The sequence below is a fragment of the Phyllostomus discolor genome, chromosome 6 (assembly GCF_004126475.2).
Source record: "Phyllostomus discolor isolate MPI-MPIP mPhyDis1 chromosome 6, mPhyDis1.pri.v3, whole genome shotgun sequence".
NCBI classification, from domain to species: Eukaryota; Metazoa; Chordata; class Mammalia; order Chiroptera; family Phyllostomidae; genus Phyllostomus; species Phyllostomus discolor.
The window spans coordinates 171,151,379-171,173,665 of record NC_040908.2 but is presented as its reverse complement, the minus strand read 5'-3'; the positions used below and the strand labels follow the sequence as shown (position 1 = coordinate 171,173,665).

At 67.9% G+C, this 22,287-nt stretch overlaps 3 protein-coding genes across 5 annotated transcripts; all 3 read right to left on the bottom strand.

Annotated features, from left to right (window-relative positions):
* Positions 1–2,256: 2,256 nt before the first annotated feature.
* On the bottom strand, positions 2,257–5,277 carry CEND1 (cell cycle exit and neuronal differentiation 1). Its single transcript, XM_036029910.1, is given in 3 exon segments — positions 2,257–3,445; positions 3,447–3,869; positions 5,157–5,277. Coding segments are annotated over 2 exon segments (450 nt in total). The 5' UTR covers positions 3,777–3,869; positions 5,157–5,277; the 3' UTR covers positions 2,257–3,325.
* Positions 5,278–5,578: 301 nt separating this feature from the next.
* SLC25A22 (solute carrier family 25 member 22) lies at positions 5,579–11,015 on the bottom strand. The gene is made up of 10 exons (XM_028515435.2): positions 10,875–11,015; positions 9,803–9,945; positions 9,574–9,699; positions 9,347–9,402; positions 8,446–8,536; positions 7,782–7,900; positions 7,490–7,664; positions 7,240–7,394; positions 7,072–7,147; positions 5,579–7,000 (listed from the first exon to the last, which is right to left on the bottom strand). The coding sequence occupies exons 2-10, from the start codon at positions 9,820–9,822 to the stop codon at positions 6,847–6,849; spliced, it is 972 nt and encodes a 323-aa protein (XP_028371236.1). The 5' UTR covers positions 9,823–9,945; positions 10,875–11,015; the 3' UTR covers positions 5,579–6,846.
* Positions 11,016–13,510: 2,495 nt separating this feature from the next.
* PIDD1 (p53-induced death domain protein 1) lies at positions 13,511–19,041 on the bottom strand. Of its 3 annotated transcripts, none has more exons than XM_036029865.1 (16): positions 18,967–19,041; positions 17,918–18,305; positions 17,109–17,522; positions 16,588–16,797; positions 16,450–16,504; positions 16,126–16,327; positions 15,914–16,039; positions 15,608–15,787; positions 15,378–15,525; positions 15,129–15,264; positions 14,885–15,035; positions 14,687–14,810; positions 14,475–14,593; positions 14,287–14,400; positions 14,004–14,203; positions 13,511–13,781 (listed from the first exon to the last, which is right to left on the bottom strand). In XM_036029865.1, the coding sequence occupies exons 2-16, from the start codon at positions 18,222–18,224 to the stop codon at positions 13,523–13,525; spliced, it is 2,745 nt and encodes a 914-aa protein (XP_035885758.1). In that variant the 5' UTR covers positions 18,225–18,305; positions 18,967–19,041; the 3' UTR covers positions 13,511–13,522. The 3 variants fall into 3 exon arrangements, with proteins under 3 accessions (XP_035885758.1, XP_035885759.1, XP_028371219.1); XM_036029866.1 differs by lacking the exon at positions 18,967–19,041 and adding an exon at positions 18,650–18,947; XM_028515418.2 differs by lacking the exon at positions 18,967–19,041 and having other exon boundaries at positions 17,918–18,641.
* Positions 19,042–22,287: the final 3,246 nt, after the last annotated feature.

Sequence of the window (22,287 nt, the reverse complement as noted above, 5' to 3'; positions counted from 1 at the left end):
GTGCCCCAGCAGCTCCGTGCGTGTGCACGCCACCCGAGGAGAAGTCCTACTGGCCGGTCGGGGTCGGGGTTGGGGCACCCACCCCATCCAAGGAAGACGGCAGATGGCACCAGCAGGAAGAGACGCAGAAGGGCAAACCCCAAGTGGCCCGGACCCCCGGGGAGAGGAGCGGGCCCAGTCGGTGCAAAGGAAGAAACCGGAGAGAGGGACGGCCGTCCCCCCGCAGACTGGCAGGACCCCATGTCCTTCACCCGACGCGGTGTCACAGGGTGAGAGCAGCGGCACCCTCGTGGCTGATCCTCGGGCTGGGAGGCCGGGCAGCCAAGTCAGGCACAGTGCATGCGTGGCCCGGGCAGGTGAGAACCCGAGACACGTGCCCCGCCCTGGGCAAGGCAACCGCGGCAACAAAGGTGGGAGCAGCCCTGTGTCAGTGGACGGACGGGGGACGGGCACACGAAGTGTGGTCCCCACACAGACGGAGTGGCATTCAGCCTGAAAGAGGTGAGCAGTCCTCGGGTTCCTGCTCCCCCACACGGAGAAGACCCGGGGTGGGATCGCTGCGTGAACCAGGCTCCCACTCGTGCGGCCCCTCCAGGGGTCAGGTGCACAGACAGAAAGGAGGGGAAGCCGGGGGCCTGGGGCGGGGGGCGGCGCCGGAGGCAAAGGTTCAGTTGGCAAAGGAAGAGCGTTCTGGAAACGGGGGCGGGTGTTGGTGCACAACCGTGCGAATGCATTCAATGCGGCTGAGCTGCACGTTTAAGAGGTTAAGTTAAAAACACGTGTGCTGCCCTGGCCGGTGTGGCTCAGCTGGTTGGAGCGTCATCCCGAGGCGCCGAGGTCGTGGGTTCGGTCCCCGGTCAGGGCGCCTGCAAGGAGCAAGAGTGGATGCAAGGGGATCGATTGCCTCTCTCCTCCCTCCCACCCTCCCTCCGTCTCTCTCAAACCAGCACAGAGAGAGTTTCCAGCCGTGTGCAGGGCACCCGCACAGGCCACTCCGGGGACTCTCATGGCCCCTGCGCCTAAACTCCCAAACGGTCTGTGACGGCCTCGTCACGCCCTCACAGGGTTCGTGAGCAGCAGGAGGGGCCCTCATGGTGGAAAGTCCTGGCACCCTTCAGCTGATCCTGCCCAGCCTCCCAGTCACCCCTGCTCCCCGCCGCCCACGTCTCCCAGAAGGGTCACTCGGCGGGTTGGTGGTTTGGTTTTTTAAGTCGTAGAATAGATAATGGCAGAGGCAGCGGACGGCAGGGTGATGGCGAGTGACTCCAGCTGGGCTGAGTGAGGGCCTGGTGCCAGGGGGTGGGGGGAGGGGAGGCAGGCGGGCTGGGCGATGGAGGCCCAGGGGAGCAGGAGCAGGTGGGCACAGGGGCGGGCCGGGCGAGGGGCCGGGTCTGCTGTGGACGGTCAGGACTTGATTTGGGGCTGCGGGGTGTGGCCACTCTGCCAGGGGGCCCTGTGGAGGGCCGGAGGGGAAAGAAGTGCCCCCGGTCACGTCCACCAAGGTGGACGTGGGAAGTGGAAGCCCACAGCAGGCCCTGCCGGGGTGGTCAGTGCACTGACGGAGCGCTGGCCTGCGAACCAAAGGGTCGTCGGTGTTTTGATTCCCAGCCAGGGCCTGTGCCTGGGTAGTGGGCCCCCAGTAGGGGGTGAGAGGCAACCACACATCGATGTTTCTCTCCCCTCTCTCTCTCCTTCCCTTCCCCTCTCTCTAAAAATAAATAAATCTCTTTTTAATAAAGAAATCCTGAGGCAGAGCTTGTGGGGTCTGGCGGCCTCACTGCCCAGCCCACACCCGAACAGCCTGCCCCCAGCTGCGGGGTGGGTGGGAGGGCGGGTACAAGAGGGGGAACCCTTCTCCACCCCTGGCTGCAGGCAGCTCCTCTGTGCCCCACCCCAGGGATGGGGGGCTCACTGCAAGAGGGGTGTAGAAAGGTCCCTGCCCCCCCTTCAGCGGGAGAGGCCGGCCTAAGGAACAAGGTCCCCCTCCCCCGCCCTGTGCACGGTGGCCAGCAGCCTGGGCCTGAGGGGGCGTCCTGCCGCTCCTGGGCGTCCACCTCGGTCAGGCAGCAGAGAGGCCTGGCTGCGGCCGCCCGGGGTGGGGCAGGCCCAGTAGGGGCAGGGAGGAGAAGCCACCAGGGTCAAGGGCATGGAGGTGGCAGGGGAGGACCAGGGGGTGTGCATGTGGCCCCCACCCTGATGGGGGGCCCTTGGCCCCCCCCTTCCGCCCCGCAGTGAGCAGGTGAGGACGCGAGCCCAGCCTTTGGACGACAGTTTATTGTAGACTCGGCCTCCACTCAGGCCCGGGGTTGCCGTGGCCGGCTGGCCAGGCGAGGGCACGTCCGCTTCCCGTCCTGCCCACCGCCACCACGCTGAGGCCACTCGGGGACGGACCCAGAGGCTCCGGCCCCACTGCAGGCACAGCAGGCGGTGGGCCCGGGTGACAGTCACCGAGTGGTTCTACTCTACCTGTGTTATTGCATTTATACGCTGTTGGACTCGAAGGACGCTGGGGGAGGCAGGAGCTATGCCTGGGGGCTTCCGCAGGGGCAAGGCAGACGCGGCTGCAGGGCGGGTCCTCGACCTCGTCCCACACCTCCCCCCCCAGCCTGGCTGTCAGAGGCCCCCAGCCCCCGGACCGCCCCTGGGGCAGTGGGAGAAGGCGGAGCACGGGAGTCTCTCCACAGACTGGCCTCTGCACTGTCCGTCTACTCGGCTGGGGTGCGGAGGCGGCATGGAAGCCTCGGGCCAGCACCTCCGCAGGCCCCCCCAGAGACCCCCACCCCCCACCCCCAGCTGCAACCAAAGAGCAGGAGAGGGGAAGTGAACCAGCCACGACCCTTTAATATCCCCAGGTGGCTGGGCCCAGGGCAGAGCCCATCCGGGACCCAGCCTCGGGGCCCTCCCCTGCCCTGGGGGCTCGTCACGACGCTGCTGCCAGGAAGCCCACGGGACCACCGAGGCCCCTTGGGACAGGCTGGCACAGTGACCAGTGGCTGGTGGGCCACGCTCAGGTCCAGCCTGTCCACTGCCCCCAGGGACCCCAGCCCCGAGCCCCCTGCCTGACGTCGCAGCTCCGCCCCGTGCTGTGCTGACCCTGGAGCCCCGGCTGCTTCTGCCTGGCAGGTTAGGGGGGTGCACTGGGGGCCAGCCAAGGGGCTCGGCTTCCACGGCCAGGGCGGGTCCACCTCTCCCGCTGCGTGTCTGTGGGGTGTTGGTGTGTGTGTTTCTTACGTGGGACGGATAGATAGCTGTGAGTGGATTCGCATGCACAAGGTCCCCGAGGTCTGTACAGGGAGGTGCTGGGCCTCCGCCCGGGTGCCAGCCCTCACTTTTTCCGGACCAGGAAGACCACCCCCAGAATCAGGGCTGCAGCTGCCACGGCCACGCCCCCGGCCAACAGCAGGGGGGTCAAGTTCTCGAAGGGGCAGGGACCACGGCCCCCCGGGGCCCCCACTGGGGGCCTGGTCCTCCTCAGCCCCATCTCCAGGGCCCTTGGGCTCGGGGGATGCGTGGGGGCTGCCGGGGGCCGCAGGGGCTGGCTTCAGGTTGCTGTGGTTGTTGAGAAGGGCAGGGTCTGCCTTGGCCGAGGGCTTCTTGGCGGGTGGCGGGGTGGGGGCCACCGGTGGCTCCTGCTTCTCCACCGGGGCCTCCTTCTTCCCGGACTTGGCCGAGGGGGCTTTCCCGTCTGCAGTTGGGGGGCCTCGGGCCTCGGCAGCGGCCTGGGTCACCTTGGTGTCGGGCTTGGGGCTGCTGGCCGTCTTCCCTCTGGACTCCATGACGGCCGTGCAGGCGGGCTGCGTGGGGCGTGCGGACAGGCAGTGGCTGGGCCCCAGCAGCTCAGGACAGCTGGCCCGGGCCGTTACATGGACCTGGAGAGAGACAGAGGGAGGAGCTCCCGTCCGGCCCCCACTGGTCCCACAGACACCGCCCAGGCCTCCCGCTCAGAGTCCTCCTCCTCCAGGGCCCAGCCCCCACCCGTTCTGCAGCCACTCCCTGAAGAGCCCCTGACAACACGGGCAGGGGGCCACGGGCTCCACGTGGGTGGGGGGCGGGGGAGGGATAAGACCAGCCGGAGGCCGTAGTTTCCTTGTCCTGCAACTTGGGTCTCGCCGTCACCTGTGCCGTGTCCGTGACACACTGGCCCCGGTGGGAGGCCCTGATGGGAAGGAGAGCCTGCCCAGCCCGGAGAAGTGCGTTGCGCGGTCAGGGGAGAGGGACTGGAGCCAGGGTGGGCCCGGGCAGAGCTGACTGCGTATCCTCCCCAGAGGGGGCTGGGTCCACGAGGGGGGGAGCGGGGCAGGGGGGGGGAGCGGGGCCCAAGGCCACCAGGCACTGGACGTGGAACACCCGAGGTGTCTCCCCAGAAGGCTGGAGAGGCCAGGAGGGCAGTGAGTGGCCTGTGCTTCCCGGCAGGGCGTCTACCCTGGGGCCCACCCCCAGCACTGGCCTCCCCTGCCCCAGCTCAAGGGCAGGGCGTCCTTCGTGAGCCAGAGGCTGCACCTGCCTCTCCGGGCAGAGGGGTCCCTGAGCCAGCCTGGGGTGAGCTCATGCCCTGTCCACTGGCCTCAGCATCCCGGCCAGGCCAAGGATGGGGTCCCGGCTGCAGGAAAGGCCTGGCCCATCCCTGAAGTCCAGGGTGGGGTAAAGGAGGGCAGTCTGGGCTCCCGCCCACCCTGGGCCCGAGTCGGCCCTCCCTGCAGACCTGGACACCACCTGTGTGCCTCTCCCCCTCGTGGGTGGGGAACCCCACCCACAGTGCCAGAGAGAGGGGGCCGAGGCCGTCCAGGCCAGGGACACTAACCACACAGAAGGTCGTCTGAAGGTCACAGCACGACTGGGGGTGTCCCAGCGAGGGCCTGGCTACTGCTCCACTTCCCAGAGAGCCCCAGCAGCCCCTCCCCCTGCCGTTCCGGAAGGGCACCCGGCAACAGGGACTGGTTTGCAAAGGGCAGGTGGTCTGCTTCCCCCACCTGTGCTGGGTTATTTTTAGCTCACCCTGACGTCACTCGGCAGCTCCTTCCCCTCCCCGGGGCCCCCCGCTGTGCCCAGGAGAGTGATGACCTTCAAGGCAGGGAACTGCCACTGCACCCCGCGGGCCCCAGCACCCCCATCCCACCCCGGCCCCGGGGCCAACGAACCCCGGCCAGCCGCCTTACGCTGCTGCTCCCGGCGCTCCCAGCTCTGCGCTGTGCGCTCTCCGCAGGGTCGCAGCGGCGGGCGGTGGCTGCAGATGCGACTCCGGGAGTTTCCCACAATGCAGTGCGTCCGCGCAGGCCGTGGGGGCGGGGCCACATAGGCGCAGGCTCCGCCTTCCCCCCCTCCTCCCCCCGCATGCGGCGCCCGCCGGGACCAAGGGCGGTCTGGGACCGGAGCCCAGCTCTGCTTTTAGTCCCAAACGTGGTTCAGGTCAGGCCGCTCGGGTCTCCAGCTGCCCTGCTGCAGCCCCCGCTCAGAACACGCGGGAGTCCGGAGCGGTCCCCCCCCCCCCCAGACCCCTGCAGGAGCAGGCAGTGGTCGCGCGCTCCCCTCTGGCGCCCGCCCCGCCCCCAGGCCCTTAAGGGAGTCTCGCAGAGCAGGCTTCTACTTAGAATATTTATTTATCTTCTTACACGACAAGACACAAAAAGTCACTTCTTCACACTCCTCCAAAGGAAAAAAAATATAAATCTGTAAGCAGCAGCAGCAGCTTCCAGGGTACGGATGGGATGGGGACAACCGTGAGCTCGGGGCTAGGCCTTAGCCCCAGGTAGTGTCGCTGGGAAGGGGCCTCCTCGGGGAGGCCGGGGATGGGGACACAGCACCAGCACGTCAGGACCAGTCACCAACACGATCACGTGGCGGGGGCGGCGCGGCGGGGTGGCGGGAGCCTGCCGCGGTGGTTCACACGGATGGCCCAGAGGGCGGCGTGGACCCTGAAGGGGCGGCTCCTGGCCATGCACCCCTGCAGGCAGAGTAGGTGGCCCCGGGCTCCACAGGGGTCTTGATGCTTGTCCTTCCCCTAATGTCAGACCCGGGGTGCAGGCCTCAGACGAGGAGCCGGACTGGAGAAACAAACTTCTGGACAGGGTCAGTAGGGAGCCTAGGGTGCACACGTGCACTGGCTCGCGCGCACACACACACACACACTCACACACACACACACACACACACAGGCTGCCTGGCCAGTGGGAAGGAAGGGCAGCAGCCCCCACCCCCCTCAGAGGAGCCAGGCCAGCTGAAGGCCACGGCCAGCTCCACTCCGCACTTGCAGGTGCGGGCGCTCTGGGCCCCCAGCCTGGGGTGGGGGGTTCCCTGGGAGTCGGATTGGGATTCCTGGCTCAAGACGGGGGGGGGGGGGGTGCAGGAGACCCTGCCTCTCCTGTAAGGTGGGCCAAGGCGAGAGGGGCAGCAGCGAGGAGGCTGGACGGACCGAGGCTGGACAGAGCCACTTGTGCTCAGTAAGTTAATAAATAGGTTTGTGCAGGGTCCCCCTTGTGGACGAGGGGCCGTGCCTGGAGACGGGCTGGCAGCCTGGAGGGGTGGGGGCCCTCTTGCCCAGCCCACGCCTGGGAGCCCCCAGCTCAGAGACCAGCTCTGTCCCTGGGGCACACAGGCCAGGCTGGAGCTGGGGCAGGGCTGGCTCCAGGAATGTAGAGATTTTCTGTGGTTTCCAGGTAAATGACGTATTGATCCCAGTGGTTGTGCAGGGAGGGCCCTCGGGTCTGTGGGGGTGGGCCCTGCCCCCCCCCCCCACCTCCCCGTCCGTGTGGGAGCAGCAGGGGAGACCTCCCCTGGCTGGGTCCGCAGCGGCTGGCCCAGCCTCAGCCCCACTCTGGTCCTGCTTGGTGCGGGCCCGGGGCCCCGGGCTCAGGGCTGGGGGCGCTGCAGCAGCTCCAGCAGGGTCTCCGCGATGCCCAGGAAGTAGACCACCTGCGCGATGCCGAACAGCGGGGCGATGACCAGGGCGCGGCAGTAGGCTCCCTTCAGGAAGGCCGAGGGGCCCTCGTTCCGCAGTATCTTCCTGCGGGGGGGAAGCGGGGGTCAGGGCTGGTGCTGCCCCCCTGCGCCCCAACCCCGGGGGCCCGCTCCCACCTGGCGCAGTCCAGGAACCCCGAGTAGGTGTCTTCGTGGACCCCGCGTTGCAGAGACTGCAGCCGCGTCTTCACGACTGCGGGGAGGTGGGAGGAGGTCAGCGTGGGGTCCGCACACCCCTGCCCCCCGCAGCCCCCGTGCCTGGCTGGACCCAGCCGGCCCACTGACCATCGCAGGGGTTGACGGCCACAGCGGCCGCACTCCCAGCCACGCAGCCCGCCAGAAAGGACACGTAGAAGGGGGACTTCTCCCCGGAGGCCGGCTGGCCCAGCTGGTTCAGGTTGGCGAACAGGGGGAAGTAGACGATGGAGAAGGGGACGTCCCTGTGGGGGGGGGGGGGGCAGGCGGTGGTGACCGGGAGGTGTGGGCGGGCCTCCTTCCTCCCTCCTCCCTCCCCCTGCTCCCCCGGCCCCCCCACCTGAGCAGCGTGGCCCCCAGGCCCTTGTAGAGGCCGGCAATGCCGTGGGTCCGGAGCAGGTCCCGGGTGAGCTGGGTGGCCGTGGGCCGAGGGGAGGCCGGGGCCTCCACCGGGGGCGGGGCGCCCCCCTGTGTGGAGAACTGAGCCTGGGCAGCCAGTGTCTTTTTCTGGGCGGCTGGGGAGGAAGGGGACAGGGCACCTGCTGTGTCTCCCTGCAAGTGCGAGGGGGGGGCAGGGGACGGGGTCGGGCCGCGGCACCCTGCCCCGTGCCGCCCCCCCGCCGCCCCCTCACCGATGCGGCCTGCGTCCTGAAGCTGGATCTTCAGCATCTCCATGGGCGTGGTCACGATCACCTGGCAGGTGCCGGCCCCGCAGCCCGCCAGCATCTCCTTAAACAGGGTCAGCTTCTGCCTGCGGCAGAGGGGGTGGGAGTCAGCGGCCCTGCTGCCCAGGGAGCGCCTGCGGGTGGGGGTGGGAGCAGCGGAGGCAGAGGCAGCCCCGTGGGGGCGCAGCACCCTCCAGCCTCAGACGCCCCACCGGGCCCTCCAGCAAGGACGCTGAGCCCAGCAGACAGGCAGCTGCACAGCGGCGGGGGGGCGGGGGGGGAGGACGGCAGGGCCACACTCAAGCAAAGACAGATGGAGAAGCTGGGGGGGCTCAAGTGCCCCGAGGGGTTGTTACCCTTTCAGCCCCACCCTCTGGTGACAGGAGAGCTGGTCAGTGCTGCCAACCCCAGCCTACGAGGGGCAGCCCAGGGCCAAGGATGATGGGGGGGCGGGGGGGGGGCCAGTGCAGGAAGGACAGAGAACAAGGACGAGGATGGGAGAGGAACAGCAGCAGGAAAGGGAGGCTCTGCAAGGTCAAGGTGGGGGGCAGGGGGGGGAGCAGAGCCTTTGTCCTTGGTCTGGAGGGGCAGACCCCTCCCCCTCACCAGCGGCCAGGGCCAAGCGCCTCACCCGTCCTTGGAGAGCTGATAGCGGAAGAAGTCATTGGCTGCCAGCTTGATGGCCTTCTCCGGGGTGACAAGGGTCAGGTTCACGGCGGCTCCTGCGGGGCAGGCCGCGGGAGGGGCCCGGGCGGATCAGCGCCGGGGAGGCTCTCAGCCAGCACCGGCTTTCCAGCGGGCACGGCGCTCCCCGGCCAACCCTTGGCCGCCGCCTCCTGCCCTCTCACCCACATTGGTGCCAGGTGGGGCGGGCCCAGGCAGGGACAGGGGCATCGCCGCCTCCTGGCATGCTGCTCGCCCTCCCGGAGTGGGTCTCCTAGGTGGGCCCCCGGAGGAACCCTCCCCTGGCGGACAGAGAGGGCCCGAAATGGCGGGGCCGGTGGGCGAGAGGGCGCCAGTGTACAGGGCTGTGTCTAGCTGGGTGGGCCGGGGGGCGGGGGGGCACGGGGGAGGCGAGCCCCTCTCGGAGGCCAGGGATCAGGGCTGCGCAGCATCTGGGCAAATCCAGGCTTGGGGACTGTCTAAGCAGCTTCCCTTCATGCTCCGCCCCCTCCCAGTCTGCAGGGTCCTGCCCATCCCAGAAGGCAGGGGAGGGGCTGCAGCCCCTGTGGGAGGGGCCCAGTGTCCTGCCTCCCTGGGTGCTGGCAGCAAGGGAGGGCCGGGGGTACCCAGGAAGGGTGGGTGCTGAGGACTGCCGCTGCCCAGAGATCTCCCACCCTGTCACCCACCTGCCCCAGCAGCTCCAGCACCCAGGCCTGGGGCTGGCTGATGGCCCCCGTGCAGGGGCAGCCAGCTCCCAGGAGGCAGGTCCGCACTGACACACCAAACCCAGGCCTGTGGGCCTGCCCCACCTTCCCACCTGCCCCCTTCAGCGGGAGGGGCTGCCAGCCCTGCCCAGTCCAGAGCCTCACCTCGGTACATGCCGAAGTAACCCTCGGAGCGGATGGTCTTGATGAGGCAGTCGGACCTGCAGCCGCAGGGTGGGGTAAGGTGGGCTCCAAGTCCGCCCCAGGCAGGAGTGCCCCAAGGCCTTCTCCCCCCGTCAGCCGCTTTGGTTACGGACTCAGAGGTCTGAGCCCGTCCCGCCCCTGCCTGCGCCCACATCCCATGCTCCTGGGCCCCCCGCCGGCACACTCACATGCTGCTGTACATGCGCTGGCCATTCTGCTGGTTCTGCAGCCTCGTCTTGGCCAGGTCAATGGGGAACACGCAGGTGACCCCGATCAGCCCTGCGATGCCGCCATTGATGAGCTTGGCTGGCAGACTGCGTGGGCGGAGGGAGCGTCAGCACCTCCGGGCTCCTTGGCCCCGGGGCAGGGGGCAAGGGCGGGGTGGGGCAGGGGGCAAGGGCAGGGTGGCACTCTGACCTGATCTGCTTGTCGGCCATGTGGCTGGGCGCGCCCAGGCCGGAGGGCAGCGGAGGCCGGCGGGGGCGGGTGGAGGAGAAGGGTGGGACCGGGCGGGGAGGGTGGTCCGCCACTCGCTGGGGGTTTCAAAAGCACCTTCTGTCCTGGAAGGGAGAGGGGGCTTGAGTCAGCGGGGGAGGGTGGGCGGTTCAGGCCCGGGAGAGGAGAAAGCTCCCCGAAAGTCAGTCTCGTGAGAGGCGCTCTGTGCCTGCCCGCCGCCCGGGCGGGCAGGAGCATCGGCACGTCCCGGGGATGCGGCCTTGGGGGCGGTGCCGGCCCCGCAGAGGCCCTCGAGGGCCCCCACGGTGGCGTCCTCCCGGCACCCTGCTCACGCTCACGTGCACGCCAAGGGCCATCTTTAAAGGGCCAGGTGTGGGGGAGGGGGAGGCGGGGGCGGGCGGGAAGGGGACCGTCTGCCAGCCGGGTCAGTTACCTCAGCCCAGGACTGGGCTGCAGTGACCGCCCCCCCTTGAGCGGGGGGCCCCTCCGCGCTGGACCCCCGGATCCCCGTTCCCTGGAGAAGCGCCGTGCCCTGCTCGCCCCCACACCCAGACCCGCCCCCATCCCCCTCTGCACCCCTCCCAGGAGTCTCACTCCCAGACACACACACGCTGGACCCCACGACCACGACCTCTGGAAGCTTTAGGGGTGTGTCGGGCGCAGGGGAGAGGCGGCCGGGAGGGGGCTCCCCGTGGTTCGTCCCCACCATCCGCTCTAGGCCGGAGGCAGAGGGGACCCCTCTCACTGGGGGCTGGGCTCACGAGCCACCGCCAACCCAAGGGGCTGCTCATGGGGGGCAGAGCCAAAAACATTGAGCTGTGGGGGCCACCCAGAGTCCACCTGTCACCGGCTTGCACCCACAGCGCTGCCACCCACTCACCGGCTCCTTTACCCGGGGGTCCCTCTCAGCGCCAGTGACCTTCACCTTAGCTCCCCCAGGTCAGGCTGGCCCGGACCACCCGGCACGACCACCACCCCCACACCGTCCCCGCCTCCGCTCGGCCGCCCCATCCGGTGGGCCCCCTCCGCTCACCGGGGAGGCTCGGGCCGTCTGTTCACGGGAGGCGCAGAACCCTCTCTCTGGATCTCTGAGACCGCAGCCTCCGGCTCACAGAGGAGATCTAGTGGCTGAGGGAGGTGCCAGCCGCACGGATTGGCCTCCGGGCGGGGAGGGTGGGCTGGGGGGAGGGACTTTCTCTTTCACACAAGGCGGGCGCCAGGAGGCTCCCTGCAGCTGCCGGAGCCGAGCCCAGCCGGGTGAGAATGGGCGTGACAGCTTCTGGAGACAGCGCCAGGCCTCCTGGATGCCTCAGCCCGCGGGGCAGTGGGTCTGCCAGGGGTTGACCCAGCCACGCTGGGCCCTCCGCCCGCCCGCGGGGATGCCAGCCCCTGGCCACCCAGACCACCCCCCCGGATGTCCTATGGGCGTCTGTCTGCAGTTTGCGGCTGGCTCCGGCCGGGGCCCTGGCTCCCCGGGGATGGGGTCTCTGCGGGGGGAATGGGTGCAGGGACAAGGTCTGAGCCCACTCGTGGCTGTGGGAACCTGTGCGGCTGCCGGGGAGGTGCGTTTCGGGGAGACCTGGCACTGGAGCCGAGGGAGGCACCCCCATGTGCTGGAAAGGCCGGAGGAGGAGTGGCTAGGTCTCAGAGCCCACTGCTGGCCACGCACAGGCCTGCTCACCTGGCAGCACCAGAGGTCACGAGATCAGGCCCTCCCAGGGCCTGCTGCCCTGCCAAGCCTCCCACCCCGCCCCACCCCACCCCATCACACACGCCCGGGGCCGAGAACCTGGGACCTGCTTCTCTGTGCCCCAACCCACAAAGAACAGTCTCACCTCTGAACTTCACCGTGACCTCGTCCCCTCCAACCACAGCCCCCGGGGGCAAACTGGCCATGGGGAGCTCTCTCTGCTGCCCCAGACCCTCAGGTATGAGGGGACAGCACCCCAGCTCCCAGGCCTCGCCCTGCCGGCTTGGGGCCCCATGAGCCCTCCCCCCTGGGCACCCCCAGACCCCACCTCCTGTCTGGGGTCAGCACACCCAGTGATGGGGGCCCCGGAAGTCAGAGAGACCACCTAAGTGGGGGAGAGGCAGGTCCGGAGGCCCACAGACGCCAAGCCTGACAGTGTGGGGGTCTTGTGTCTCAGGCTGCAGGGTGGGCAGGAAGAGTGGGTGCCAGGGGCTCTATCTTGGATGACTGGAGAGAGTTCCCTGGACCGGGAACCCCCCTTTTGCAGTCTGCACTCGGGGGTTCCCACTCCCGGTCATGCTTATGAGGCAGCTCTGGAGGGCCCTGCCCTGCCCTGCACCCCGTGTTGCCATGGAAGCCCTGGGGGGGGGGCAGGGCCGGTGATGCCGACTGGCCACGCTCTCTCTCCCCAACCAGGTACAGGACGGGCAGGCGAGCTGTGGACCATTCCATTCTTCGGTCTCCAGACCCCCAAAATAAAATCTCCCACAAGTGAAGCCCTGAACTCCCTGACCCCCAAGAAGGTCAGACGGACCCCCTTCCATCCCCACCTGTCCCTCCCCCCTGAGGCCCTTTCGGGACGCCGGGCTCCTCCCGCCCGGGGGCGGCTCCCCCTCTGTCCTGCTGGACAGGTCCGAACCAGCCCCAGACGGCCATGCTGTCCCCTCGCCAGGTGATGGCGACTCCAGCCACGCACGTGTCCACACACGACCGGCAGATTCCCACATGTGCCACCCCCGCCTCCGCCGGGCCTCCGTGCCCAGAGCTCCGGCTCCGCGGAGCCATCACCCCGAGGGGACACGTGTGCGCGGGGAGCGCGCCCGCCACCGCCGGGGCCGAGCGCGGCCTCCCCAACCCGGGCGGCAGCGGATCCGAGCATCGCCTGCCGGGGCCCCACCAGAGCCACCTGGTTTGGGCAGCTGTCACCCCGCCCCCAGGCCGCTTCGGCGCTCCTCGCCCGGCAGCCAGACGCACTCGGATCCGCTCAGGGCAAGGGGGCGGCCGCTGGACACTCACCGCTCCTCCACGGCCGCCGCCGCCGCCGCCGCCGCCGCCGCCGCGCTCGCCTCCCGGACGCCGCGCGCCGGGCTGCCAAAGTGCGTCCGCGCCGCCGCGCGCGCGCGCCACCCCTGGCCCACGGCAGCACGCGGGCTCCGGCTCCCCCTCCCGGCCGGGCGCGGCCACTGCTCCCGCCTGGGCCACAGGCCGCGCTAGCCCAAGCCCTGGCCCACCCCTCGGTCTCCCCCTGGCGTCCCTGCACAGGCAGGGCCTGGGGGATGAGCCCCATTGGGCCAGCGCGTGGCCGGTGGTGCATGGACCAGGGAGTGCTACGGGAGAGGCGATCAGGCCTCCCAGTGCTCGCAGGGGACGGGGATGTACAGCCAACAGGGCAGATGGGCCCTGGCGCACAGGTGACTTTGTATCCAAGGTGCTGCAGATGTTACTTTGTAGCCGGGGCTCCTCTCCCTCACGGAAGACCGGGACCCACAGGAGGTGCCCGGCACACGCGAGGGGCAGGAGCAGGGCGCACGGGAGGTCTGTGAGCAAGGGCTTGTCCCCGAAGGGGCCAGGCCTCTGAGCTCCACCCAACAAACCAGCCAGCTCTGAGACGGCAGCCAGAACGGAGTCACGTTTGTTACACACGGGTCACTGTCGCCACACAAGGGGAAGGCTCAGAAGGGGGGGGGGCCTCTGAGCCCGGCAGGGTCTGTCTAGGCCTGGGCTGGCTCCGGGGACTGGGGGGCGCGAGGCCCAGGTGGGGCGAGGTCCCGGGGGGCCAGGCTTGTGCGACGGATGCCGTCCTGGTACTTGTGGCGGCCCAGCTCCAGGATAGCCCGCACCTCTTCGGCCACGTCCCGCCGGTCGCTCTGCTCCAGGGCCTGCACCAGGAGCCCCACGGCCCCCGGCTGCCCGGCCTGGCGCTCGGCCCAAGAGAAGAGCATGTGGCGGATCTGCCCGTCCAGGTCATCCCTGGGGAGGAGGGGCTCCGTGACCCAGAGGCCCCGCCCAGGACCCCCGGCCACACGCAGGGGCTGGCCCACCCTCCCGGGGCCGGGCCACGGCCAGACCATCCCCTTCCCGCCTGTCTGCCCCGCCCCACCTGCCCCGAGGGAGCTGCAGCCAGCCCCCTCTAGGGCCCTCCAGGCAGCAGGGGCCCAGCCAGGCCTGAGCAGGGGGCTCCAGGGAACCCACCGGAACTCATGTCGGATGCGCTGCAGCTCCTGGTAGGACAGGCCCAGGTGCAGGGCCACGGCCGGCCAGTCGGGGCCCAGGCGCCCGGCCAGGTTCAGCAGGTTGCTCTGGGTCAGGAAGCCGGTCTCCGCATCGCCCAGGTTCAGAGGTGCCAGGGCGAGGCCAGCCCCCGGCGCCGGGCCCGTGGGCCTGTGCAGCCTCTGGGGGAGGGGCGGGTGCAGTGAGCCTGGGCCTCTGCCCGCCCGGCCCCACCCCTGCCGCCCGACCGCGCGCGGGGCCTCACCGGCAGCTTGATGGGCAGAGTGGCCATCCACAGGGCGTCCGCACCCTTCCTCAGCCGGGCTGCCTCGGCCTCCGCAGGCACCTCCTCCGGCACGGCCCCCCGATAGAAGGACACCTGGGCGGGACGGGACAGAGTCGGTGCCCTGGCCTCCTCACGGGCAGCCCGAGGGCCCTGCCCCGCCGGCCCACCTGGCCCCTCACGGCCTGAGCCTGCCGGTCCAGGGTGGTGGTCACATACACCTCCTTCACGTTCTTCAGGTGCGAGTAGAACACAAAGCACATTCTGCCCTGCACGCAGTCTGGGCGGTCTGGGGGTAGGGGCAGGCTCAGCTGGGGGCCGGGGGCAGGCCCCAGGGCCCCCCTCCAGGGGCAGGGCCCCCCCTGCGGGGGCAGGACCCTACCGGCATCCACGTCGATGCCTCCCTCAAAGGCGGCAAAGAACTTCTCGCCCTCGAACATCTCCACGGTGTCCGAGGGCTCGGGGCCCCGGTACCGCTCCAGCAGCCGCCGCAGGGTGGCGTCCACCTGGGGGACACCCGCCAGCTCAGAGCCCAGCACTGAGCAGCCCCCCGCCGGCCCTCCCTGCCCTCCGGCCCCACCTTGTTGCGGGGCAGGCACTGCAGCAGGACCTGCTCGGGGTCCCGGCGCCTCTGCAGCGCGATGAGGTTCACGCGGTGCAGCCGCAGCCGCTGCCAGGCCTTCTGTGCCAGGCCCCCGACGCAGGCCTTGGTGGTGTACCAGAGCCAGTACCTGGGAGGGCTGGGGTCAGGTGGGGCAGCACACGGGGCGGGGGGCAGGGGGGGCGGGTGAAGGGGGAGCAGGGGAAGCCGGAGGGACACTGACCAGGAGAAGTGCGTGACCTGGAAGCGGGCGTACAGGTGCGTGAGCTCCAGCGCCACCTGAGCCGTGATGTCGTCCCAGGTGGCCGCCGGTGGGGCCCGGTACAGCAGGTGCAGGCGGGCGCGGTCCAGGCTCAGGCCTGGGCGGGAGGAGGCCACCACTGGCTGAAGCCTCTCGGCAGGGGCCCCGCCTCTGAGCACCACCCCCTGCCCGCAGCCACGGGCCCAGGTACACCGCCGGGGCGCCTCTCACCTGTGACGCCAGGGGGCAGAGGGAGCTGCACGGTGACTGGCCGGAGGAAGCTGGAGGGGCCGCTCTGGGAGAGGCACAGCAGGGGACTGGCAGCCGCCCCGGGCTCCTCCAGCAGGGCCTGCAGCTCCTGGCCCCCTGTTCGCACCACCTGGGGGACGGGCCACCTGAACGCTTGCCTGTGCTCGGAGGCACCGCCTGCCACCCCTGCCCACTCACTGTCCAGCCTGTACCTGCATGGAGACGTGACGAGGCTCCTCCGTGGCTCCAGGAGGGAACGTGACCTTGACCCCAGGATGCCCTGAGGACCACAGCAACGCCCCCTCTGGTGGCACCAGGCAGGAGTTGCACACAGGACGTGAGACCACCAGGAACCATGAGAAGTGGGGCACCTGGCAGTGGGCCCAGAGCCGCTGGGCATGGGGGCGGGGCCAGAGGGGAGTCCGAGTCAGGGCAGAGCCCCAGGCCTGGGGGGAGGGGGCAGCGGGGGCCCAGGGTCCAGGCAGAGCCACCGCCCCGGGGTGCTGAGGGGCCCTCACCTTCGGGGTTTCTTCTTCCAGGTGGGTCTCCAGGTCCCTCCAGCTGTCCTCGCTCCGGGTCCTCACCACCACCTCCCGGCAGCGCCGGGACCGCGGGGGCACAAACAAAAGCCACAGGTCCACCCCCTGCTGGGCGAGGGCGGGGTCAGCTCTGGACCTGGGTCGGGGGTAGAAGGGGGCTCCGCACCTGCCCCAACCCACTCTGGCCGTGCCTGCTGGAAGGCCACCCCGTGGGGCTGCAGCTCCAGGACACCGCTGAGCAGGGAGTCGTGGGGACCCAGGGGGACCAGGCGCGGCTCCGGCAGCCACAGGCGATAGCGGATGGTGACAGAGCTCGAGGTGGCCCCCGCCGGGAACCGCAAGCGGATGCCGCAGGCCAAGGTCACGGAGCAGCCGTGCGGGGTCACGGGGAAGCTGAGGGAGGGCAGGGCAGGTGCCAGGTCAGACTCAGAGAAGGCCCCCCGAGCAGGGCCGAGGTGTCTGGCGCGGCAGGTGGCCCCAGGCTCCTCCAGCCTCCCCCCTCCCCCACCCCACACCTGTCAAAGTCTGAGGTCAGGAACAGCCTGGGCATTTCCGGGGCCGCGGGCGACCCTGTGGAGGGACAGACAAGTTGTCGGCAGGGTGACAGCGCCCGTGTCCTGACTGTGGCCTGTCCCCGCCAGCAGCAAGCCTACCTGGGGGGCTGCAGGAGTCTGGCAGGGGCTCACCCAGGGGGTTCCCCTGCAGGCGCACAAAGGGGGCGTCTAGCAGCTCGGGGGGCACGTCCCGCAGCTGGTTGTCCCGCAGGTCCAGCCGGGCAAGGAGTGGGAGGCGGGCCAGGCCGGCGGGCACGGTGGCCAGCAGGTTGCTGTGCAGGACGAGGAACCGCAAGGAACGCAGCTCCGCTGTGGGCAGGCGCCAGCTTAGGGCCAGCAGAGGACCACTCGGGGCCGCCCCCACCCGGAGCGCCAGGCCAGGCCTCCCCAGAAGCCCTTCCCGTCACTGCCCCGTGGCTGTGCTCTGAGAGCCGGGGGCGCCTGAGCAGGGAGCCCAGAAGGCCAGGGCAGTGGGGGCACAGAAGGGCCGCCCTGGAGGAGTGGAGGCACAAAGGCAGGTGGAGCCCGTGTGGGCAGGGGCCCAGCGGCAGAGGGTGCGAGAGGCCCGTGTGAGTACAGGCTGGGCAGGAGCTGGGCAGGAGGACGAGACTGGTGCTCACCCAGGGAGGCCGGGAGGCTCTGCAGCCGGTTGGAGGCGAGATTGAGCTCCTCGAGGCCGCGCAGGCCTCCGATCTCCCAGGGCAGAGCGTCCAGGAGGTTCTCAGAGAGATCCAGGCGCCGTAGGGTGTGCAGGGCCCCCAGCGCCGGGGGCAGCGTGGGGAGGTGGTTGTGGGCCGCAGAAAGGAAGGTGAGGGCGGAGAGAGCCCCCAGCGCCGCAGGCAGCTCCGAGAGGCGGTTGTGCGACAGCAGCAGGGAGTCCAGGCTGCTCATCCGCGGGACGCAGGCCGGCAGCGTCTCCAGGCTGTTGAAGCTCAGGTCCAGGTGCACCAGGCGAGCCAGGCCACTCAGGCTGGCCGGCAGCGTGGTCAGGGAGCCCCGGACGCAGGAGCCCTGTGCGTCCCAGTGCTGCCCACCTGGGAAGGTGGGGGGCGATGTGGCCCTCAGCCCCGGTCCCAGCGTGGGGGACGCAGGGAAGGAGCTGCAAGCAGGCAGGCCCAGAGCCCCAGGTCTGCCCGACCAGGGCTGGAAGACAGAGAGAGGCAGGAACCCAGACCGAAGGCTCATCTGGGCGGACAGCCAGCCCCCTGCCCCGCCCTGGGAAAGTCGTGCACCCTGGAGCCCGGCGCGAGACCCCGCCGGGCAGCTTCAGGGCCCAGGAACTCAGGCAGCGCCCGGCAGCGGGAAGAGGGCTGGGTTCAGCTGCACGGAGAAGAGTGATGGGGCCGGGGCCAGGGTTGGCCTTGGAGGACGAGCAGAGGCAGCAGCCGGAGGTGGGGGTGGGACAGGGCTGGGACCAGACGGGGCTCACCTTTGATGACCAGGGACCGGAGGTACGGCAGGCTCCCTGGCACCCTAGCCAGGGTGGCCTCCAGCAGCCGAGCGTCTTCGTGGCCACTCAGCTGCAGGAACTCCACCTCCTGCAGCTGAGGGGTCCGCCGGGCACACAGGTGCAGCAGCCGGCGGCAGCCCCGAGGGTGCAGGTCCAAGCTCAGCCGGTTCCCGGCCGGGAGAAGGGGCGCCCCAGGATCCGCATCCACAGTGTCTGCAGCATCTCCTGCGGCAGCATCTCCTGCAGCAGCCACCTGCGGCTCCGGCTCCTCCTCCACCGCAGCCATCGCCCACCGGCAGGCCTTGGGGGCCAGGCATGTCCCAGCCTGCCAGGCAGGCCTGCTCAGGCAGGACCCGGCGAGGCCGCACTGTTGGGGTGAAAAGAGGGCAAGGAGTGGGGCTGGACCCTCCTCCCTGTCAGGGGGACTGGGACTTGGCTAGGGGGCTCCCCAGGGCCCGGCCAGCTGGCCCCCAGGTCCCAGCGCCTGGGCTGGGCAGATCACAGGTCACGTGGGGCTGCAGAATGGGGCCCCTAGGGCCGGGAGGGCAGCTGGAGTTTGTGGGGGGGTGACCTGCTGGTGGGGGGAGGGAGGTGGGAGGTTTCGCATCCTCGTTCTGGAAATTTGGGCAAGGGACTCCAGAGCTGGCAGGTGGTCCTGGCTGTCCCCACACCACCGCGGGGTAGGAGTCTGGGTCCAGCCCCACCTCCCACCTTCACACTCAACAGCTCTGATAGGAGGCCCCTAAAGGACTCTCATCTCCCACGTGGGGGCAGTGTCCCAGGCAATGGGTGACGGTGCCCAAGTATGTCAGAGAAGTGGACCTGAGAGAGGGGACCTGGGGCCTGAACCGCTGCACCCCACTTCCTGACACTCGGAGGAGGGCTCTTCCCGCCGCGGCCGCTTCACACCTCGCTCGGCGGCAGAAGGCAGTGCACAGCGCGTTCGGGGCTCAGGCGGCCTCAGGGCCGGTGCCGGCCCGGAGAGGCACGCCACACTCCCCCAACCCCGGCGGCCCCACTGAGAGTACCTAGGCTCCCTCCGGGAAGGTGCGGGAACCCATAACCGGCTCAGGGCGCACGGCGCACCCGGCTTGTAGCCGGCGGTTTCCGGGCGGGCTGGGAGTCCCGGCACCGCCCCCTCCGGCTCCGCCCCTGGGGTCCCCGCGTCTTGGCCTCAGGATCCCGCCCCAACCCGCCTTCCGGCGACCGGCTTGCAGCCCTGGAGACGCGGACGCCAGCCCCATCTGTTTCGCCGCTCGCTCGCCCGGCTGCCCCAGCCTCCTGAGCCCGCGTCGGGCTGTGCCGTCTAGCCAGCCCCGCAGGGAAGCCCGCGTTGCGCGCCGCGATTCCCGCGCTTTCCGAAGTATGGGCCCCAGGCTCGCTCTTCCGGGGGCGCTGTGCGTTCCGGGCCGTGTGTCAATGAGCTGGTGCAATCTCGGGGGCTTTGGAAACTGACCGCATCTGCTATTTAACACCCACCCCTTGCCAGAAGCCAGAGCTCTGGGAGTCCTTCCCCTGCCAGCCCATACTCCGGTGTGCTCACGGTGAGCCCACGGTGGCCCCAAGGGGCTGGGCCCCAGCTCCAACGATCCTACTTCATGGGCCAGGCGCCCCAGCAAGCAGGAGGCCTCCCCAAGCGCTGCCTCCGTCCACCTGGGTTCTCGTCGCACCAGAGAGGAAGAGGAGGCTCCGAGAGATCAGTGTGCCCAAGGCCATGCAGCTGATGCTGGGACTGAGACACTCCAGAGAGCCTCCCGGTCTGTGCTCCTTCACCCCGCTGTCACTCAAGAGTAGGTGCTCCATAAAGAGACAGAAGTCATCGCGTGCACCCTCTTTCCTCCACCTCCCCAGTCACCCCCATCCCCCACACCAGCCCCCGCCCCCATCTCCATTCTCACGGACTCCTGCCCACCCATTCAGTCTCCCCACAGCCACCAGAAAAGGGATATGCAGCCTTAAAAAGGACGGCTATTTCTGTCATCAAAACAGAAAGGGAACCGAGTGTACGGGGGAACATATTTGCCAATGATACACTGGGTGCGGTTTGACCTCCAAAATACATAAAGAACTCATACAACTCAACACCAGGAAGACAAACAATCCAATTTAAAAATGGGCAAAGGACCTGAACAGACACTTCTCCAAGGAGGACATATGGAGGACCCAGAGACATATGAAAGGATGCTCAGCATCACTAGCTGTCAGAGATGCAAATGAAAACCACAATAAAATAACACTTCATACCTGTGAGAATGGCCATCATAAATCCACAAACAACAAGTGCTGGCGAGGATGTGGAGAAAAGGGAACCCTAGTGCACTGTTGGTGGGAATGCAGACTGGTGGAGCCACTGTGGAAGACAGTATGGAGTTGCCTCAGAAAACTAAAAATGTAACTGCCTTTTGTGCCAGTCATCCCACTGCTGGGATTATACCCTAAGAATCCTGAAACACCAATTCAGAAGAACCTATGCACCCAGTGTTCATAGCAGCGTTATTTACAATAGCTGAGTGCTAGAAACAGCCTACATGCCCATCAGTAAATGAGTGGATTAAAAAACTGGTACAGCCCTGGCTGGTGTGGGTGTGAGTCAGTGGATTGAGCACCAGACTTCGAGGCAAAGGGTTGCCAGTTTGATTCCCAGTCAGGGCACAAGCCTGGGTTGTGGGTCAGGTCCCCAGTGTGGGGCGTGCGAGAAGAAACCACATATTGATGTTTCTCTCCCTCTCTCCCTCCCTTCCTCTCTGTCTAAAAATAAATAAAATCTTAAAAAAAAAGAGGAAAGAAATTCTGACATGCTATAACATGGATGAATCTTAAAGACATTGTGCTGAATGAAACAAGACAGAAATGGGGTGGGTATAAGGGGACTAAATGGAAATGAAAACTACAATACAGATTTTATTTTAAAATATACATATATATATATATTTTTTTTTAAAGACACAGGGGGACAAATGCTGAATGACTCCACTCACATAAGGTCCCTAGAGGAGCCAAATTCATACAGACAGAAAGCAAAATGATGAACCCCAGGCACTGGGTGGGGGGGAATGGGGTTATTGTTTAATAGAGTGCAGTTTGGGAAGGTGGAAAAGTTCTGGAGATGATATTGGTGAGGGTTTTACGACAATGTGAGTTGTACTAAATACCACTGAATTGTATCATTTAAATCAGGGGTGTCGAACTGATTTTCATGGGGGGCCACATCAGCCTCTCGGTTGCCTTCAAAGGGCCGAATGTAATTTCCTTAACAGTTAAGGCATAGTTACATTTCTACAGTCCTAAAATTATTTCGGCAACTGTGAGCCTGACGTGGCCCCCGGTGAAAACGAGTGACGCCCCTGATTTAAATGGTAAATTTTACGTATTATTTCCTACTTAAAAAATCAGTCACATCATGCCCCTTCCCTACTGACTGCAATGGAGTGCCATCCTTGCCGGCTCTGAGAGCTTGGGCAAGAACGCCTTTCCGTCCTGACCGCATCTATAAAGTGGGGGCAAAGGCGGCGACAGCGACGGCGCCCACCTGGGGCGGCTGTGTGGTTGGGTTAACCCGCCAGCGCTGGACGCACCACGCTGTTAGGGGCACGCTTTGCTCTTGGGGGCTGGCTGCTGCGTGCGTCCTTTGCCTCTCAGACCCCTGCCTAGGGCTCGCCCCGGATTTCAGCAAGGCCAGCTCCTCCCCATCTTTCAGCTCAAAGTCACCATCGCATCCCTTCGGGGTCTATCTCTGCCAGGGACATCCTCGTTTATGTACTTTGCGTGTCGCCGCACTAGCACTTAGGTTGCACGAAAGCAGGGCCGGGCCTGCTCCCTCTCGGAACGCAGGCCTGCAGCAGGACCCCCGACCCGGGACAGTGAATGAATGACACGCGACGTCTGCGTGCAGACTGAGGTCAGTTTCGAGCCGACACAGCGCGCCGCAGAGCAGCGGCAGCCACTGGGCCCAGGTGGCTCGGTTCCGCGGCGTGAGTGCAACGAGGGACTCGTCCACCTCAGTGGGTCGGCCAGGACAAGAGCGCCGCCGACCCCACCGGACAGAAGGCCTCTGTCCCTGCGACCAGGAACCACCATCCCCAGAAGCACAAGGGCCGAGTCTGCGCAGCCTCAGTGGAGTCTACGCGCGACCTCCGCGGGGGGGGGGCACGCTCGCACTTCCGGAAGCCGTGCACCATGGGACTTATAGTTTGCCGGCGGCACTGGCCGCTTTCCAAAGGGATGCGTCCGGGACGTGGCGGCCGCGCTGCATATTGGGAGTTAGGAGCCCCCATTCCCCGCGTGGCATTCAGGAAGCCCTTGAGAAACGACCCACTCGGGCTCGCGCCCCGCGTCGTCCTGCCGCCGCA

Coding starts and splice junctions, on each gene's coding strand:
- SLC25A22 (XM_028515435.2), bottom strand. CDS start 9,822: ATGGCCGACAAGCAGATCAG. Junction 9,700..9,802: donor ATGGCCGACAAGCAGATCAG/GTCAGAGTGCCA, acceptor CCGCCCACGCAG/TCTGCCAGCCAAGCTCATCA. Junction 7,395..7,489: donor CTGGGGGCCACGCTGCTCAG/GTGGGGGGGCCG, acceptor CCCCCCCCACAG/GGACGTCCCCTTCTCCATCG.
- PIDD1 (XM_036029865.1), bottom strand. CDS start 18,224: ATGGCTGCGGTGGAGGAGGAGCCGGAGCCGCAGGTGGCTGCTGCAGGA. Junction 17,523..17,917: donor CCGGTCCCTGGTCATCAAAG/GTGAGCCCCGTC, acceptor CCACCTTCCCAG/GTGGGCAGCACTGGGACGCA. Junction 13,782..14,003: donor CGCATCCGACATGAGTTCCG/GTGGGTTCCCTG, acceptor CCTCCTCCCCAG/GGATGACCTGGACGGGCAGA.